The following is a 20,617-nucleotide window of genomic DNA, read 5'->3' as shown; positions in this document are numbered from 1 at the left end:
TAGCCTCCATCTGCTTCCATCCTCCATCTGCCTTTATCCTCCATCTTCTTCTATCCTCCATCTGCTACTGTCCTCCATCTTCTTCCATCCTCCATCTTCTTTTATCCTCCTTCTGCTTCTATACTCCATCTGGTTCTATCCTCCATCTTCTTTTATCCTTCATCTGCTGTGAGTAAATGAAAACAAAGAACTGCTTCAAGTTCAATTTATCTAATTCAAACAGATCTGCTGGTAAATTAGACTGTTCTGTTTCTGCTCGTGTTCTTTAAAACAAAACTTTGAACATTCATCTGTCTGTTCTCTTACTTTTAGAAAAGAAGCTTTAACAGGATGAAGTACTGAACTGAAACAGGATATATAATATATTCTCTTAGCTACTTCTCTAACGTGATAAACAATAGAACGTGTACGTTAGGGAGTGATGCTCTGATGTGTAAAGCCCTGAATCTGCTCTGTAGATAGGAGACACATTCTGACCCGGTCCACCTCCTGCTGAATCCAGGCCAGATGAGCTCCAGGTTCAGACCCAGACCTTCTCCTATCACTGGATCCAGACCAGATTGGACCAGATCACACATGCTCATGCAGACATTTCTGAGGTCTAGAAAAAGAAAAAGAACATGTCCGGATAAAAGAGGTCACCCTGTAACCCAGTTATTCCCAACCCTGGTCATCAAGGCTACTATCCTGCAGGTATGACATGTTTCCCTGCTGCAACACACCTGGTTCAAGTTAAATAGATGTCTGACAAGCTCTGAAATGGTCTGCTTTTGAGCCATTAAATTGATTTGGGTGTGTTAAAGCAGGGAAACATGGAAGTTCTGCAGGATGTTGGTCCTCATTATAAACTCTCATAGCTGGTATCACGTCTCAGGTCCATTAGTGTTGCTCACGTCACTTTGCTGCTAATTGTTCTCTACATGCTTCCAGTTGCAGCGCATCAGATACAAAGCTCTGTTTCTGGCTTACAAAACAATAACCCAAACAGCTCCTGTCTACCTCCACTCCTTAATCCAGAGCTACACTCTCTCTCCACAGTTACGCTCTGCCAGTGAAAGACACCACATCAGTAGCTAGACTCTTCTCCTCTGTTGTTCCCCGGTGGTGGAACAATCTACCAAACTCCGTCCGATCCGCAGAGTCCTTATCCACTTTTAAAAGTAAGCTAAAGACTCAGTTGTTTAAGGAGCATTTCCACACTTAGCTTAACTCTTCTACTCAGAATGAGTTAGAAAGATTTGTCCAGCTCTTTGGCTCAACTCAGTACTAAGTAAGTTGCGTGCACTTACACCTAAGATGATGTTGTGGGATGAAATCACGATCTCGTAATTAAACAAAGACTTAGTTACTACATGACAGTACCTGGGTCCAACTGGACTCCCAGCAGTCTGACTACCACCTAATGATACCAGATAAAGTAAGTCACTTTGGAGAAAAGCATCTGCTGTATGACTGTAGAATAGAATAGAATAGAATAGAATAAAAAGGTCTGGTTTTTGCAGCTAACTAGCAGCTATGTGCTAAACAAACTGGTTTAAAAAAACATGTTGAGCTTTGGTATTAGTTTCGAAGGAGGATTAGTTTCATGATTCCACCGATTATTGTATTAAACTGTACAAAAAGAAGATATGTTTGATAGCTGATAGCATAAACAAACATAGCATATAGGCTATATAATACAAGCACAAATACATCAGAAAATGTCAGACTAACCTTTCACCGCAGACATTTTAAGGGGCAGGTGCTCAGTTTTAAAAACAAGGGCACTTCGCAAAGCTCGTGGAACTGCCACCTATGCTTAATTATAGCATGAAAAAAAAAACATTACAGGCTTTTATGTACTTGCAGATGTACTGAAACATGTTACTGTACATGAACCTGGTACTGATCTGACACTGCTCTCCCTATCGTCCTCATCCTCCATGCTGGTAGACGGCCTACTGTGGGACAGTTGACAAAATAGAGTGATGCATGTTTGAGTAAGACTGCTTAGTGACAAGAGTCATTGCATTACACCACTAAGACTGACACCAGTCTGCAACCGCCATAGTCTGACTTCATGCCTCACCACTAGCTGTGTTCTGCAGACAAATTCTAATTGTGTATTTATGATGGTCAACATTTTATTATTAGTCTAAAATAAATACAAGGTAACTGTGAATTCTGTAAGACCTAACATAGAAACAGCTTCTATTTGTGGGGCTACAGAATAATGTACTGGACTAATATAGCTTGTACCAGATCTGGCTGCCAAACCACATTGTGGACACTTTCACATGCTTCAATAAAATTTGTGGAAGAGTTTATTTTTAAAGCCCTGAGATTCCCCCAATCATTGTAAAGTGCTTTGATTGTCCAGAAAAGTGCTATAGAAATGTAAGGAATTATTTACTATTAATTATTAAAAGGCCTTAAACAGTTAACATGACTCTGGTCTTGGCTCTGACCTTTCTCCTTCATCATCTTCCTCCTCATCCTCCTTGCTGCTTGATGGGTTCCTGAGTTGCCTGGTGTAGCTCCTTTAACTTCTGGTTTCTTAGACTGAATCCCATTTCACCCCTTGACCCCCCCCCCCCCCGTTTTGCACATGTAGGGGTAGGGATGTCCCAATTTCTTTTAGAACAAAGGGGTAGGGGTAAGTGCAAGGGCTACATACCCCTTCAAACAAAGATTTTTCAGAGGCACGCTTCAAACGTAGAGGTACGAAAAGTTTCCCAGAGTGCCTAGCGAATCACTGGCAAGATGGCTATTACTGAGTCAAAAGACGTTCACAAATGTAAGTATTTTCTTCATTGATAAAGTTTTTAAATTACGACAATCATCATATTATGTAGTTAAACATTGTTTTAACGTTGTTTCAATATGTAAACAGGAAAAAATGGCTATATGTGGATGCTTCAGTAACGTACCAGGCGGAACACCAGCAGTGCTCTGTAGGCATGTCACGGTCTGGAGCTGGACCCAAGAAGGAGAAGGCAAGGTTGGTGTTCTGTGAGTCTTTATTTACAAAGTGATGCTGGTGCTAGGTGTAATCCAGTGAGTGGTGAAGCAAGGAGCAGGCTGGTAGGAAGAGCGGTGAGCGGGCAGACAGGATCCACGAATCCACGGATTTATCCAGGGCCGGGGCTTGGGAGAGAATACAGATCGGTTAGAGCACAAGCAAATACCAGAAAACTTTGATCTGTTTAGAGCCGGTTACCACGTTTGGTAGTACGATCCAGCGAAGACTAGAGAAGATCCTGGAGTCTTTATACCATCTTCTAACCAGCCTGATGCACCTCAGCTGTGCGGTCCTGATTGGTGAAGCCGCCCTTCCTCCAAATAAGGAAAAAGGCGGAAGCTGCACTGGCAAGGGCAGTCCATGACAGGCAGCCCTGATAACTTACCGTGATAATATTATCAACAACTTCGGCAACGTTACTGCTGCTCTTCAGTTACATTGAGGGCGTCATGGGATAAAACTTGCGGGAATGTAAATAACAAATCGGATGTAACGTTAACCCTGTAACTTTACTGAAGCAGTGTGTTTGTGACTTGAGTAATCGGTTGATGCATGAAACTGAAGTTGTGAACTAATTTTGCGCATCAACGCTATACATTTGTGATATGGATATTGTAACTAACGTAATTGCAAGCAATATCTCTGGTTTATATAAGTTCAGTTATCCCTATGTGCCATCTATTCAGGGACTTCAGAAGAAACTAGACAACTCATTCGGTTCCGAGCTGAGAATGAGAGGCGTTTCTTACAATCTAGAGCTGCTGCAAAACAACTATGGGAGTAAGCATTTTTTTTTCAGATAGACTGCATCAATTTTTTTTTTTTATCTTGCTTTTAATTGTGTTTAGATTACTCCTCATATTTGTTTTGATACAGGACGTTGGTGAAAGAGCTTGGCCTGGGGGGGAAAATAACTGCTCAACAAGCCTCCAAAAAGTGGGAGAATCTAAAGAAAAAATATAAGGTAAGTGAGAATCTCTGTAGTTCTAGATGCATAATAGTAATCTTTAAACATTAGTAATCTGTATTCTTTTTGTTTGTACTGCAATGATTAACTGAACATTTATATGTTGTAACATTCTTTTTGTTTGTTACAGGATCTGAAAACTCCCAAAACAGGATCTGTAACAGATGCCGGGGAAACAACAGCATCCAACTGGCATTTTTTTGACGAGATACACAAGGTGTTGGGAGCCAGGCCGTCCATTGACCCTCCTGTTGTTGCATCATTTGCCCCTGATGATGATCCTGGTATGGTAAAAACATGGTAAAGATGCAGCCACATCATGGATTGTTATTGATCTTTTGACAGTGGTAATGCAGATGTAATGACATCGTTGATAATAAACCCTTGCCTTATTCCTTTTTTTTGTTTGTTTGAAGAAATATGTTTTCAGCATTGTTATGTATTGTACATACATACACTAACCATATCACTTATTTCTAGAATATAATACCCTCTCAACGCTTTGCTTTTGCAGGAGATCATTGAGCCCACCACAATCTCAACCCCAATCACAGCTTCTTCAGCAGCAGCCACCTCTGACGACTCTGCTGTGCTACACCAACCCCTTCCCCCTGACAAAGGAAGAGGAAGTCAAACCACATTTTGGAATTTCTGGCACAGGAAAGTGTTAAGGAGCAGAAAAGACATGAGGAAAGTGAGAAAAAAACAGAGCGTTTTTTTTAAACCTGTTCGACAAACTGTTTGACAAGATATAAATGCTTTTGTGCAATATTTTTCCTGTTGTATCACACTCGTTCATGTGTGTATGTTCCATGTGTGTGTGAGAGAGAGAGTGTGAAAGAGTGAGAATGTGTGTGTGAGAAAGAGAGCGATAACTTGTTTACATTGTCAGTTTTCCCACTTTTGGATCAGCTCTATATTTTTGTACTATTTAAATGTCTACCTTAGTAACATAATTGTTTTTTTTATAATTCTTAAATGTTTAAGGCAACAAGAATGTTAAATTGTTAAGCCGGTGACCTAATAAAGTGCAATATTGTTTTTTTACATGTTTGTGAGCATGAATATCACACCAGCTAAACATGAATAACATCTAAAACAGATGTCAGTATGAAGAGAGATTTATTAGAAAAAGAATAACAAACTTCACACATTCCTGAGGTAAGCTATAAGCATCATCTGTGTTTCTTCAAACAAAAAGAATGTTCCAAACATTTTAAACATCTCTTGCTAACAAAAAACTATATGCACTGTCCACTTCTGGATAGCAGACAGACAGACAGACAGACAGACAACTTTATTTATCCCCGAAGGGAAATTGCGTTGTTACAGTAGTCCAGTAATAACATAAAAAATCCACAGTGGAATAAATTAGAGAAAAAAAAAAAAAAAAAAAAATACGAATACAAGAGTGAATTGGCAGATAAAGTGCAGTGGCAAGATGAGTAATAATGAAAATAGCTATCAGATATTGATATGTAAATATGACTATGTAAATAAAGGAAGTGCAAGATAATACAGAATGTTGAATGATGTGCAAAGGATACAAATATTATATAATTGTATATCAGAGCGACAACTATAGGTTGCAGTAAGTACAATGGTTGACTTAGTCCAGTTGTGTGATCGTGTCTCTGGCAGAGGTAGATGAGTTATGGAGTCTTATTGCAGCAGGAAGGAACGATCTCCTGTACCGTTCCTTAGAGCAGCGGGGTTGGATCAGTCTGCTGCTAAAACTGCTCTTTAGCTTGTCCAGTGTGTTATGGAGGGGGTGGGAGGGGTTGTCCCTGATTGCCAGCAGTTTTGCCAGCATTCTCTCCTCCACCACCTCCTCCAGGGTGACAAGTTTAGAGCTGACAGCAGACTCTGCCTTTCTGATCAATTTCCTCAGTCTGTTGGCGTCCTTTGCCTTGATGCCCGCACCCCAGGACACTGCAGCAAAGAAGATGGCGCTCGCCACCACAGACTGATAAAACATCTGCAGCATCTTATTGCAGACGTGAAAGGACCTGAGCCTCCTTAAGAAGTAAAGCCGGCTCTGCCCCTTCTTGTAAATGGCGTCTGTGTTGGTGGACCAGTCCAGCTTATTGTTAAGTGTGACACCTAAATATTTGTATGAGTCCACTGAGTCCACATCTGTCCCATTGATGCAGACAGGAGAGGGCAGAGGCTTTTTCCTCCTAAAGTCCACCACCATCTCTCTCGTCTTCGCCACGTTCAGTAGTAGATGGTTCTCCCCACACCACCTCACAAAGCGGTCCACCAGGTCCCTGTACTCTGCCTCCCTCCCCCCCTCCACACATCCCACAATGGCCGTGTCATCAGAGAATTTCTGCAGATGACACGATTCAGTGCAGTACTTAAAGTCTGATGTGTATGTGGTGAAGAGGAAGGGAGACAGCACAGTTCCCTGGGGGGCCCCAATGTTACTGATCAGACGATCAGACACACAGCTCTGTAACCTCACAAACTGCGGTCTGCCCGTCAGACAGTCGTCTACCCAGGCGACGAGGGGAGCACTCACCCACATGTCCAGCAGTTTGGCCTTCAGCAGTCCAGGCTGAATGGTGTTAAAGGCGCTGGAGAAGTCGAAGAACATGATGCGGACTGATGTGTCAGGTCTATCCAGGGAGGAGTAGGCCCTCTGCAGCAAGTAGATGATTGCATCATCAACCCCAACATGGGGCTGATATGCAAACTGGAGGGGGTCTTGTGATTGGCTCACCAGTGGCCTGAGGTGCGCCAGAACCAGTCTCTCCATGACCTTCATGATGTGAGAGGTCAGTGCTACTGGCCTGTAGTCCTCCAGTGCAGTAGGACGTCCTTTTTTGGGCACTGGGACCAGGCACGATGTTTTCCAGAGCACTGGCACTCTCTGAAGGCGTAGGCTCATGTTGAAGAGGTGCTGGAGAACTCCACAGAGCTGACCGGAACATGCTTTCAGCACATAAGGGCTGAGTCCGTCCGGTCCAGCGGCTTTCCTCTGTCTGAGTCTCTCCAGTTCTCTCTTCACCTGGCTGGATGTGATGTGGAGTCCAGACTGGGGGGTAGGGGGTATAGCAGGTTCTGAGGTGGATGTAAGCAGTGGGCTGGGTGGTGGAGGTGACAACAGAGGTGCTAAGAGGTGTCTGCAGCCGGAGGTGGGGAAGAGCTGTGGGGGCTGTGAGGAAGTCCTGGGGGCAGGAGATGAGAACGGGTCCCAGTAGGTGGTGGTGTTGGTGTTGGTGGGGGTGGGGGGAGGTGGGGAGTTGTTGTATTGAGATTGAGATGCAGAAGCATCAGCATCTTTATGGGGCCTGCACGTTGCCTGAGACCAGGGCAGCCAGTCTGTCCCATGTTACGTTCCCAGACCTCTCATTATCTGCTCGGGGCTCAGGGCAGGTCGGGGATCTAGCATGTCCTGTGAAACATCTTCATTTGGCTCCAGCGTGTCCACATTGTCCAGACACACATTGTGAAGAAAGGCACAGGATGCAATAACTTAAGCTGCAAATGTTGGTTTTACCTTCAAGGCTTTGAAAAGGGTACACCTTCACCTGGTCTTCATCATTCCAAAAACCCTTTCGATTATGCTGTGGGCCTTGGAATGATGATGAAGTGAAGCGCCCCTGTACTGGTCCATTAACTGGCTCCTTGTATGCTGTGATTAGGCAGATTGGTGAATCCAAACACGGATAGCCACAATCTCCTAGAAGAATGTAGCCTCTGGGAGGGTACCGTCTTGCTTTGTAAAAGCTGCTGTTTTTCATGATTTGCGTGTCATGAACTGACCCCGGATAACCAACAAAAATATCTAGGATCCTTCCAGTGGAATCACATATTGCCTGCATGTTTACTGAATAGAATCCCTTGTAATTTTTGCCTCTCGTTAAACAACAAATGCAGGATGGGCACGTTGTGGTTCATTTTGCAGTATGATCTAGGGTGACCAGTCTGGAAAAGCAAACATGTTCGCATCTCAATGAGAAGCATTTAAGCGGTTTTATCTGTGGGACATTTGGCTTTTCCCCACCCCAAAACCTAACGCATTAATAGCATCTACAATACAGTCAAGCTAGGTGTTTTTTGTATTTTATCTTAACATATTTGCACACTGATCAATAAAGTGAGCATATTACATGTGTATCACATTTGGTAGAATGTAAAGTCTCAAAGTTAAACATATGTACATCCGCAAGATTGCCAAGTTTTTGTATACAACTTAACTTTAGCAGTCGGCAACATTATTAGGTTGTGTAGCTATGCTAAACTACAAGAACTTATTTGCATTACATCCCATATGAGAAAGTTAGTGTTTCTATGCACATCACACTTTCTTGAGGTGCAGGCAGAAAAAGCCAGAGACAAAAAGGGAGTATTGCACACAAAAGTTCTACATATGTCCTACATACCATAAAATGATCCACCAACATCCCCAGCCATTGAAGACGTCTCCTTTTTCTCACATTTTTACGTTTAGCTGCAGACAACCTTAAAAAGATGCCGATAGCCTATGTAAGCGAGATCACCACAGCTGTAGATGGCATGATTTCTCAATATTTCCGGGAATAGCTTGTCACGTCTGCTTACATAAAAGCCAGCAGTGACTACTGATGATGTATGTGGTTGTTGAAGGGGTGTCCCGATTCGAAGGGGTTGACTTTTCAGCCCTACCTCTTCTACGTCTGTTTTAAGGGGCAAGGGTTAGGTGAAAGGGTATGGATATAAAAGAGAAATGCGTTTGGGCCTTAATCTCTCTTTTCTAGGCTGCAGTTGATAAAAGCCAAGGCCAACAGTGTTATAGACTGCTTAGAATAATGCTGCTTGGAATAAAGAAAAAAACAATTTGTCCAATTATTACAATCTGCGACATTTTAGCTTAACATCTGGCAAGCTACCAATGATTATGGCAAGTGCCGAGCTCGTTAACCAGGCAGTCGGCTTATTCAGATTCAGCTGTTCAGGCTGTAATGAGACAGACAGGCTACTTTACAATAGGGACCAATAGTTTGTATCAGGCTTAGTTTAGGAGCAAAAGGTGCCTCGAAATTTACCTGAGTAGTGGCAGGTAGAGCGGTGGGAGGTAACTTAGGACGGTCCAGCTGCTGCAAGGCAAGGCAAGGCAAGGCAGTTTATTTGTATAGCACATTTCATGTACAGGACAATTCAAAGTGCTTTACATAAAACAAAGATATTGCAGATATTTAGAATAGTAAAAGGCATCAACACATAATCAACACATAATCACAATAAAATAATAAATTACATTAAAATGATTAAAAGCAAGATAAGTTTAAAAAAAAAGAGTTACCGTGCAGATTTCATGCATAGGCACATGAGAAAAGAAATGTTTTTAACCTGGATTTAAAAATGTCTACATTTGGGGAAAGTTTAATCTCCACTGGCAGTTTGTTCCATTTGTTTGCAGCATAACAGCTAAATGCTGCTTCTCCATGTTTAGTCTGGACTCTGTCCTGGACTAGTTGACCAGAGTCTTTGGACCTAAGAGCTCTGCTAGGTTTATATTCTCTGAACATATCACAGATGTATTCTGGGCCTAAACCATTCTGGGATTTGTAAACAAGCAGAAGGGTTTTAAAATCTATTCTGTGACTGACTGGAAGCCAGTGTAAAGATTTCAAAACTGGTGTGATGTGTTCAGATCACTTAGTCCTGGTTAAAACTCTAGCAGCAGCGTTCTGGATGAGCTGCAGATGTTTAATGCTCTTTTTAGGAAGTCCTGTTAAAAGACCATTACAGTAATCCAGCCTACTGGAGATGAACGCATGGATGAGTTTCTCTTGGTCTTTCTGGGAAACTAAACATTTAATTCTGTTGATGTTTCTGGGCTGGTAAAAAGCTGTCTTAGTGACAGCTTTGATGTGGCTGCTGAAAGTCAGATCTGAGTCTATCAACACTCCCAGGTTACGAACTTGGTTGGTGATTTTAAGAGCCCGAGTCTCCAGGTGTTTGCCAATGCTGACCCTCTTCTCTTTGCTACCAAACAGAATAATCTCAGTTTTGTCTTCATTTAATTGTAGAAAATTCTCCCTCATCCAGGTGTTTATTTGCTCCAGACACTGACACATTAAGTCTATTGGACTGCAGTCATCTGGTGACAGAGACACATAAAGTTGTGTATCATCTGCATAACTTTGATAACTAATGCTATAGTTCTGTAATATTTTACCCAAAAGGGAGCATATACAAGTTGAACAGAAGAGGTCCAAGGACTGACCCCTGGGGGACTCCACAAGTCATGGCCACTCGCTCGGATTCATAGCTGCCGATCGTAACAAAATAACTCCGGCCTTCTAAATAGGACCTGAACCAGTTAAGGACCGCTCCAGAAAGTCCAACCCAGTTTTCCAGCCTATGCAACAGGATTCTGTGATCTACAGTATCAAACGCAGCACTGAGATCCAACAGAACCAGGACTGATACTTGACCAGAATCGGTATTCAACCTAATGTCATTTAACACTTTGACCAGAGCTGTTTCAGTGCTGTGATGAGGTCGGAAGCCGGACTGAAATTTATCAAGATTTCCACTTTCATTTAAAAAGTCATGAAGCTGGTGAAATACAACTTTTTCAATAATCTTGGAAATAAAAGAGAGGTTAGAGACAGGTCTATAGTTGTTCATTATAGAAGCGTCTAGAGTCCTTTTGTTTAGGAGTGGCTTAATAGCAGCTATCTTTAGTGACTTGGGAAAAATGCCTGATGCCAGTGAGCTGTTAACTATCAGTAGGAGATCACTTTCTACTGAGGTAAAAACTGTTTTTAAAAAGTCGGATGGTATCATGTCCAGAGTGCATGTTGTTGATTTCAAATGCCAAACTGTTTCTTGTAGGACTTTTAAATTCACCATTTTAAATTGCGACATCACAGCAGAATTGTTTCCGGGTTTTAGGCACAGACTAATTTTCTTCTTTGACTGTGTGGAATTAATATTTTGCCTAATTGTTTTAAGTTTTTGGCTAAAAAAGTTTGCAAATTGGTTGCATTTCTCAGTGGAAAGGAGCTCAGGGCTTATCTGTTTAGGAGGATTAGTAAGTTTTTCAATCATAGCAAACAGAGAGAATTGTTGACGTTCCTGTTAATCATTCCAGATAAATGCAGCTCTCTGGCCTTACACAGCTCATTGTTATAGTTACGCAGGCTTTGTTTGTACAGCTCATAGTAAATTTGAAGTATATTTTTCCGCCATTTCCGCTCAGTTTTTCTGCATTCTCTTTTTAGGCTGGTAACCACAGTGGTGTTTCTCCATGGTGTTTTCTGTTTGCTCAAGTTGCTCTTGATTCTTATCGGTGCAACAGCATCCATTACATTCAAGACTTTCAGATTGAAATGATCCAGGAGTCCATCAACTGACTTTGCACTGGTTGTTGGTAACATAGCTATGGCCTCCACAAACTTAGCACTTGTTCTTTCATTAATGTACCTCTTCCTAACCGAGAAGCAGGTTGGTTGAACATTCTGAGTGATCAGTAAATCAAACAAAATACAAAAATGGTCAGACAAGGCCGAGTCAGTGACAGCTACAGAAAAAATTTCCACACCTTTTGAAATAACCAGGTCCAGAATGTGACCTCGAATGTGGGTCGGTTGTTTTACATGCTGCGACAAACCAAACATGTCCAATATGGAACAAAATTCCTTGACATTACCATCCATCATTTTATCTATGTGAATGTTAAAATCCCCAGTTAAGATGAAATGGTTAAAATCAGTAGAGATAACCGACAATAATTCAGAAAATTCATCAATAAAATTTGCACAATGTCCTGGACATCTGTAGATGATTAGAAATAGGATTTTAGGAATGCCCCTTAAAATAAAACTAAGATATTCAAAAGAAGTAAAATCACCAAATGAAATTTCTTTACACTGGAATGAATCTTTAAATAAGGCAGCTTCTCCTCCCCCTTTCCTCCCGTTTCGACATTTATTCATAAAACTAAAATGAGGGGGTGCTGTTTCATTAAGAACTGTAGCACTTGTGTCTTCTGTTAACCATGTTTCTGTCAGAAAAAGAAAATCTAAACTGTGAGAAATGATGAAGTCATTAACTAACAGTGACTTGTTGGACAGAGATCTAACATTTAGTACAGCTAGTTTTATGAAGTTTACACTAGTCTCTGTTGTATTCTGAGTTATACAAGGTACAGTTAACAGATTAGATCGATTCACCCCACAAACTGACCGTGTTCGATTCCTTATTTTACTAACTAACACAGGAATCCTACTGGGTCCAGGCTTGATCTCAGAACAGCTGTCAGTAGTAGCAAAACTACAGCAAGGACCCTGAACACATCATGGCATGTTATCTTTGTTGTGAATTCTGCTGCTCTGGGAACCTCCTGCACATCCTCCCGTGTCCTGCTCTGCCAGGACAGATGATCTCAGAGGAGGATGAGGAGGGGGAGGGGGGGGAGCCCTGTATTTCTTGGTAGATGGTGGTCGCTGGGGTCCGGTCCGGGATAGAGACATCCTTTTAAGACCTTGGGTGATGTGGAGAAGAGGGTCTGATGAGGGGGGAGAGCTGGGAGTTGATTGCTTCTCTGCTGTGTCCTTCGCTCTTATCTGTACACTCATGTTTGGGTTTGCCGTCCCAACAGCATGACGCAGGTGTGCACCAAGTAATCTGCATCCAGTTAGATTTGGATGCACACCATCAGGTCTGAATCGCTCCTTACAGTTCCAAAAGATATTGAAGTTATCAATGAACTTTATCCCATGGGTGATACATGCGTTTGATAACCATGTGTTCAGGCCAAGAAGTCCACTGAAAAGTTCAATCCCTTTACCCGCTGTAGGAACGGGTCCTGAAATGTAAACATGGTGCTCCAAACTGACACAGTCTCTCCAACAGCAGAGAAAAGTCTTTTTTTAGGATCTCAGAGCCAATTTTCCTCCTCAGAATATCAAAAGACCCTGTGTGGACAATAATCTTCATACCATCTGGATGTGAAGACAGAATGGTCGGCAACATCTCTGTCAGTTCCCTGACTAATGTATCAAAAAGTGTTAAATTTTCCGTCTTTGCCATCCTCACATGCTGTGTTATGGAGTCCCCAATCAGAATTGTGTCTATTTGTTTTTGTGTGGAGGCGCCGATAGCTTCTCTAGTCCTCCTGTTTGTGGAATTTTGGCCTCTCCTCCTGGTCTGGTTAGCCCTGGGCTGAGTTTTAGGGCTATTTCTTGAATTTTGATATATCCTTGCATTACATTCATCATCATTCATTTTAATATGACTCAACACATCATATTTATTATGCAGTGAGACTTCAGGTGGTGGAGTGAGTGCTGCAGCTTTAAATTTCCTGCTGGATTTACCTCTGCGGCGAACAACATCAGACCAGGTTCTTGCTGGGGTTGATGACTTTGGTCTGGCACCAACAGTGTTCCAGAAGGAGAGATCAGTCTGATGGTCCGGTTTGGGATTTTCCTCAGCTATTCCAATGTCATTTGAACACATCCAGGGAAGTGTATCAGCCAGGTCTGTAGCGGGAGGCTCCACATTCGACATGCCTTCGCGTATGAAGATGTGACTCAATCCATTTGACAACTCAGTAGCATGTACAGAAGCTACTACAGAGTCAATAAATTCTTCATTCACACGAATGTCTTGCAGTGTTTCAATCCTCTTCTCCAACTGTGTTATCCTCAAAGAAAGTTGCTCACACTCACTGCAGCTGCAGGGTTAGGAGACATCATTCCACTAGTTCTCCGATGGCAATCAACTAAATTTATCAAAAAATATATTTGTTCCAGTGATTTATAAGTGACCAGGAGTCCTTGTTCCTAAATTTCTTGCCGGTAAAGATAAGAAAAAAGAAGAAAAAAGAAGAAAAATGCAAGCAGAAAGGAGAGCAAAGCAGGAAGCGTCCGCACGGCAGCAAAGCAGGAAGTCTGCAATGCACATGCTTACAGTGTGCTTCGTTGGTGCCCGCTTTGTGTGATCATGTTACCAAAAAAACAACGGGAACGAAACGGGCGTACGTGCGTATGCCCGCATGCACCTGTGTGTAAGGGGTGTGTGATCGCGTCAACATAGGGGGCCACATACAGTATATAAAAAATAATTCTAATAAAAAGGCTCTATGTGTGCATGCCAGTGCCTTTCACTAACATTCTGTTGAAGTCTTCATGCTCATCAGGACCAGTTTCTTGCTTGGGGTCTAACTCTGGTTCCAGAAGGTCCTGTTCATCCATTACACTACAATCAGCGGCTTGACGATGGAGGCGCTAAGCTGTGTTAATCACCTCAGCAAAGGCCCACCCCCAGGAAGACTGAGTGGAGTAATGGGCAGAGCCAGCAGCTGCTCAGCTCCTCCTCCCCCTCTCTCCATCTCCGCCTGTTTAGACAGAGCTTAGTGAGAAGAGCTGCTTCAGCAGGAAGCTGCTGAACTCAAACTAAATGCTGATTTGGTCAAAGCAGGGTGTCAAGATTTCATTTAGATATCAGCTAATTATTTCAGATTGGGAATAAAGGACATAATATGTCTGCTTTAATGGCAGAACGTTGAGTTTCTGACATACCACAACCTGGGAAACAAAAAACTGTCTTCTTTCCACCAACCATCTGTCTGTCTGTCCACCAGTCTGTCCACACGTCCATCTGTTCATCCCCTTTGACTGTCTGGCTGCTACATGGAAAGTTTTACCTGTACAGGTGGGAAATCTAAAATGGCAGAAAGAGCATCGATCCTAAATTTGGAAACATAAAAATTCACTTTAAAATCTCCAAACTTCCAACCAACAGGCTGACAAGAAATATCCCCAGAAAGTTACCAGATAAAAAATAATCATTTAATCTTCTATAACATTCAAATTCCTGAAGGCAAAGCAAGGCAAATTTATTTGTACAGCACATTTCATGTACAAGACAATTCAAAGTGTTTCACACATATTATTACAGCAGGGTGCAGAAAGCAATAGAAGTACATTAAAAAGAAAGAAAAGAAATACAATTTGTTAAATAAAAACAGAAAGAAAAGGCTAAAATAAAATAGATAAAATGCAAGAAATAAAGTTCCAGTGTAGGGAAAGACAGTATTAAAACATGATCCAGTTTAAAGGGATCATGAGGTCAGTTAAGAGACGTAGTCCCTTTAGCGTGTCCTGGGTCTTCCATAGAGTGTCCTCCTGGTGGGATGTGCCTTGAAATCCTCTCCAGGGAGGCATCCAGGAGGCATCCTAACCAGATGCCCAAGCCACCTCATTACCTGGACACCTTGCCTTTTATCAGAACAAGATCCACAATGCTCCCAACACACGACAACTTTTCATGGCGTTTAACTCTCTTCTATCTCCACCACCTGCTCAGCCTCCCACTGTGCTGACTGCAGAAATGTTTGCTTCCTACTTCACTGAAAAGGTTGCTACCATCAGTAACCAATTCACTGAACCTGACCAACTCAGCCTTGCCAAACCAGCTACTGGTGCCTCACTCTGCTCTTTCCGCTGTCTAAATGAGGACGAAGTCTCTAAACTTCTAGTCTTTACTTCTGCCTTCAAGCAAGCTCGGGTTACCCTGATGCTGAAGAAACCCACACTCAACCCAGCCCAGGTTGGAAACTACCGGCTGGTCTCATTGCTTCCATTCATGTCTAAATTACTAGAGCGTGCCGTCTTCAGTCAGGTCTCACAGTTCCTCCAAGACAACAACCTGTTTGATCCATATCAATCTGGATATAGGCAGGGTCACTCTACTGAAACTGCTCTCCTGTCAGTTACTGATTCCCTACGGGTTGCCAGATCCACTGGTCAATCCTCAGTCCTTATACTGCTGGACCTGTCGGCTGCCTTTGACACGGTCAACCATCACATACTGTTCTCCAAACTCTTGGAGCTTGGCATCTCAGGATCTGTCCTCTCGTGGTTTACGTCTTACCTCACAGGGAGATCCTTCAAAGTATCTTGGCGAGGGGGCGTATCCAGATCACATGGGGTGACAACTCGGCCCCCTTCTCTTTTCACTATACACCTCCTCACTCGGTGCAGTCATTAGCTCTCATGGTTTCTCCTACCACTGCTATGCAGATGACACTCAGCTTTTCCTTTCTTTCCCACCTGATGACACAACCGTCTCAATGCGAATATCAGCATGCCTTGCTGATATCTCCGCATGGATGAAGGATTGCCACCTTCAGCTAAATCTGTCCAAGACTGAGCTTATTGTCTTTCCAGCCAGTCCTTCTTTACCGCCACAGATAAGTGTGCAGCTTGACTCAATCACACTTGTGCCTACATCTTCTACCAGGAATCTTGGTGTCATGGTAGACAACCAGCTGACCTTTAAGGACCATGTTGCCTCGGTTTCCCGGTCTTGCCGATTTGCTCTCTACAACATCAGGAGGATCAGACCATACCTGACTGAACACACGACCCAGCTCCTGGTCCAGGCTCTGGTCATTTCACGCATTGACTACTGCACCTCCTTACTGGCTGGCCTGCCTGCATGCTCAGTTAAACCTCTACAGATGATCCAGAATGCAGCAGCACGTCTGGTCTTCAACCAGCCTAAAAGAGCTCATGTCACTCCGCTGCTAATTGCTCGTCACTGGCTTCCAGTTGCAGCACGCATCAAATTCAAGGCTCTGCTTCTGGCTTACAAAACAATAACCCAAACGGCTCCGGTCTACCTTCACTCCTTAATCCAGAGCTACACTCCCTCTCCACAGTTACGCTCTGCCAGTGAAAGACGCCTAGTGCTCCCACCACAACGCGGCGCAAAATCAGTAGCTAGACTCTTCTCCTCTGTTGTTCCCCGGTGGTGGAACGATCTACCAAACTCCGTCCAATCCGCAGAGTCCTTATCCACTTTTAAGACTAAGCTAAAGACTCAGTTGTTTAAGGAGCATTTCCACATTTAGCTTAACTAAATAAGCTAGAAAGATTTGTCCAGCTTTTTGGCTCAACCAAGCACTGAAGAAGCTGCGTGCACTTATGCCCAAGATGATATTGTGTGATGAAATCATGCACTTATGCCCAAGTTGATATTACGTGATGAAATCATGCACTTATGACCATGTTGATATTGTTTGATGAATGAATCATGATCCTGTATTTACTTAAAATGACTACAAAAAAAAAAAAAAAAAAAAAAATTAATTCACTGCACTAGCACTACATGACAGCACCTAGGTCCAACTGGACTCAAAAGTGGTCTGACACTTAATTATGACATCCCATCTTGTTTGAATTCATGCTTGTGTTGTTCTTGCTCTCAAATGTAAGTCGGTTTGGATAAAAGCGTCTGCTAAATGACTGTAGAATAGAATAGAATAGAATAGGAAGAAACTCATTTTGGTCTCTATTTGTGATCTTGTTCTTTTGGTCACTATCTCCTCCTGGTGACCATAGGGCTAGGGTAGGAACGTATAGACCGGTAAATCCAGGGCTTCTCCCTTCAGCTCAGCTCCTTCTTCACCAGATTCTTCACCAGAGTCCATATCACTGCAGACGCTGCACAGATCCTCATGTAGATCTCACACTCCATCCTTCCCTCACTCCTGAACAAGACCATTTGACCCCTGAATAGACTTTACCAGAGAGGCTGAGGAGTGTGGTCCATCTGCAGTTGGAGCACACTCCTCCAATGTCCTTTTTGAAGAGAGGAACCACCACCAAAGTCTGCCAGTGCAGAAGCACTGTCCCCAATGTCCATGCGATGCTGCGGAGCATGTGAACCAAGACAGCCCCACAGCATCCAGAGCTTTGAGTAATTATCAGCGGATTGATGGCATCCATAATCTCCGGTGTCTACCAGCGGACATCAGTGTCAGGCCTTTCACCTACAGACCAGACGAAGCACCCCCTGGATGACCCTACAAGGGTCTTGAAGCCCCAGACAAGATAGCTCCGAGGATCACTGGGAAATGTAAACCCCTCCACCATGGTATCTGATCACACCTGGACTAATTACAGGTGTGATCACATTCAGGTCACTTTCAGAGATCTTGTGGTACAGTTCTGGCCACCTGTTAACCTGATGTGGCTGAAGATCCATTACCATGCTTCCTGACTTTCCTGGTTTACAGGAGAATGTCACCAGGGTGGATTATTCACGACCATCTTTTTTCTCTGACAGCGAGCACATCACCAAAGGTACTAACAACCTGTCATTCCTGTGAATCACCTCCAACAGACAGAGCTGCACATTTCTGCTCGTTAATACTGAGGTACTAATACATTCATCTACAGTTCTACCTCCCTTCAGATGCCTGTTTTCCATCAGAGGCCTCACCTGATAGAGCTGATAGAGATTGTTAGTTAGTCATATCTGACATGTTATCAAATAAATGGAGAAATTGTAAACTTCCTTTAAACTTTATTTTGTTTGGAAGAAAAGTCAGAAAATTTCAGGATGAGAAATGGAACATCAGAATCTCTTTTTTTTTTTTTTTTTTTTTCATCGGGAGGATAAAGCTTCTTACTCTAAGTGCAATAAAACTGTTCAGAACATAACTGAAAAACTGAAATATGAAGAGAAGATTTTTATTACTGGTGTGATCAGGTAAAGTGTTTTTGTACTGACCTGTAAAAAAAATTGACTCTCTGAGGATGTTGGTGGTTCTCTTTCCATGTTTTGTGACTAATCTTGTTGCACGCAGAATCACTCAACTGTAACAGACTGAGAAAAGCAGTAAGATGTGATGATGATGGGCTGTTCTTCATCTCCAGATGCCATGGCTTTGTGGAGACACTACCATGATGGAGATGATTGAGAAGAAGAGAGTTTTGTGTCGAGAGATAAAAGCTCGTCAGAGTCCTGAGAAGAATCTGTGTAAACAGGACAGCATGCCCATCCTGCCCAGCTGGAAGAGGAAGCAGCCGCCGCCATATTCTGCCCCACCCACCACCACCGGACACACCACCACGGTCTTCTGGGACACTGCCATCTGAAACCCGACCACCATGAGGTCCATATGGGAAGAATGGTAGTACAGCCAGCTGCAGTGGTTTGAGGAGAACATGGAGATGATGATGATGATGACCACAGGTTCAACGTGATCATAGCTTGTTTCTATTATTTTCTATCTGTGTTTTATTGGTGGTTGCGCCTGTCAATGATTTGAAGTTGCTTTGTTACTATCCAATTAAAATGTTAAATGAAATCATCCAGGTGGTTCCTATATCAGATTTTATCTGGATTAGTAGGTCGGGGTTAATCTGGTTTCTATATTTGGTTTAATTTGGTTTCTATGGCAGGTTTTATCGGGTTAATCCGACAGATTTTATCTGGTTCCTACATCAGGTTTTATTTGGTGTCTACATCAGGTTTTATTTGGTTTTTACATCAGGTTTTATCTGGTTTCTACATCAGGTTTGATCTGGATTCTGTGTCAGGTTTTATTTTGTTATCTACTTTAGATTTAGCCTAGATTCTACTTCAGGATTATCTTGTTTCTACATCAGGTTTTTTTTTATTTCTACATCAGGGTTTATCTGGTTTCTACATCAGGCTTTAACTTTGTTTCTACGTCAGGTTTTATTTCGTTTCTATTTCAGGTTTATCTGGTTTCTACATCAGGTTTTAACTGGTTTCTACATCAGTTTTAACTGGTTTCTTCATCAGGTTATATTTGGTTTCTACATCAGATTTCATCTAGTTTCAACATCACGTATAATTTGGTTCCTACATCGAGGTTTTCTCTTGTTTCTAGATCAGGTTTTATTTGGGTTGGAACATCAGGTTTTATCTGGTTTCTACATCAGGTTTTATCTGGTTTCTACATCAGGTTTTATTTGGTTTCTACATCAGGTTTTATCTTGTTTCTGGATCAGGTTTTCGTTGGTTTCTACATCAAGGTATTCTCTTGTTTCTACATCAGGTTTTATTTGGTTTCTACATCAGGTTTTATCTGGTTTCTACATCTGGTTTTATCTGGTTTCTACATCAGTTTTTTTTGGTTTCTACATCAGGATTTATGTGATCTTTACATCAGGTTTTATCTGGTTTCTACATTTGGTTTCATCTGGTTTCTACATCAGTTTTTTTGGTTTCTACATCAGGTTTTATCTTGTTTCTAGATCAGTTGATATTTGGTTTCTACATCAGGTTTTATCTGGTTTCTACATCAGTTTTAAGTTGGTTTCTTCATAAGGTTTTATGTGGTTTCTACATCAGGTTTAATTTGGTTTGTAAATTAGGTTTTATCTGGTTTCTACATCAGGTTTCATTTGGTTTCTACGTCAGGTTTTATCTGGTTTCTACATCAGGTTTTTAGTGGTTTCTACATCAGGTTTTATTTGGTTTCTACATCAGGTTTTATCTGGTTTCTACATCAGGTTTTATCTGGTTTCTACATCAGTTTATATTTTGTTCTACATCAGGTTTTAATCTGGTTTCTACATCAGGTTTTGATCTGGTTTCTACATCAGGTTTTATTTTGGTTTCTACATCAGGTTTTATTTGGTTTCTACATCAGGTTTAGTTGGTTTCTACATCAGGTTTTAGTTGGTTTCTACATCAGGTTTTATTTGGTTTCTACATCAGGTTTTATTTGGTTTCTACATCAGGTATAATCTGGTTTCTATATCAGGTTTTATCTGATTTCTAAATCAGGTTTTATTTGTTTTCTACATCAGGTTTAATCTGGTTTTTCCATCAGGTTTTATTTGGTTTCTACATCATGATTAATTTGGTCTCTACATCAGGTT

General features: G+C 42.1%; 1 protein-coding gene and 1 long non-coding RNA gene across 2 annotated transcripts in view; both read left to right on the top strand.

Moving 5' to 3' along the window:
- nyap2a (neuronal tyrosine-phosphorylated phosphoinositide-3-kinase adaptor 2a) overlaps positions 1-19,067 on the top strand; it is an 83,162-nt gene extending 64,095 nt beyond the window's left edge. The window contains exon 7 of the mRNA XM_041995144.1: positions 18,638-19,067. Coding sequence (XP_041851078.1) covers positions 18,638-18,859 — 222 coding nt within the window. The 3' untranslated portion in view covers positions 18,860-19,067. The remainder of the gene's footprint in view (positions 1-18,637) is intronic.
- LOC121646249 lies at positions 5,911-14,994 on the top strand. Its single transcript, XR_006011596.1, has 3 exons — positions 5,911-6,057; positions 13,445-13,448; positions 14,985-14,994. It is a non-coding gene; the product is annotated as an uncharacterized LOC121646249 (long non-coding RNA).
- Positions 19,068-20,617: the final 1,550 nt, after the last annotated feature.

The sequence above is a fragment of the Melanotaenia boesemani genome, chromosome 9, assembly GCF_017639745.1.
Source record: "Melanotaenia boesemani isolate fMelBoe1 chromosome 9, fMelBoe1.pri, whole genome shotgun sequence".
NCBI classification, from domain to species: domain Eukaryota; kingdom Metazoa; phylum Chordata; class Actinopteri; order Atheriniformes; family Melanotaeniidae; genus Melanotaenia; species Melanotaenia boesemani.
Note: the sequence above shows the minus strand (reverse complement) of the source record. Positions and strands in the feature narration are given on the sequence as shown.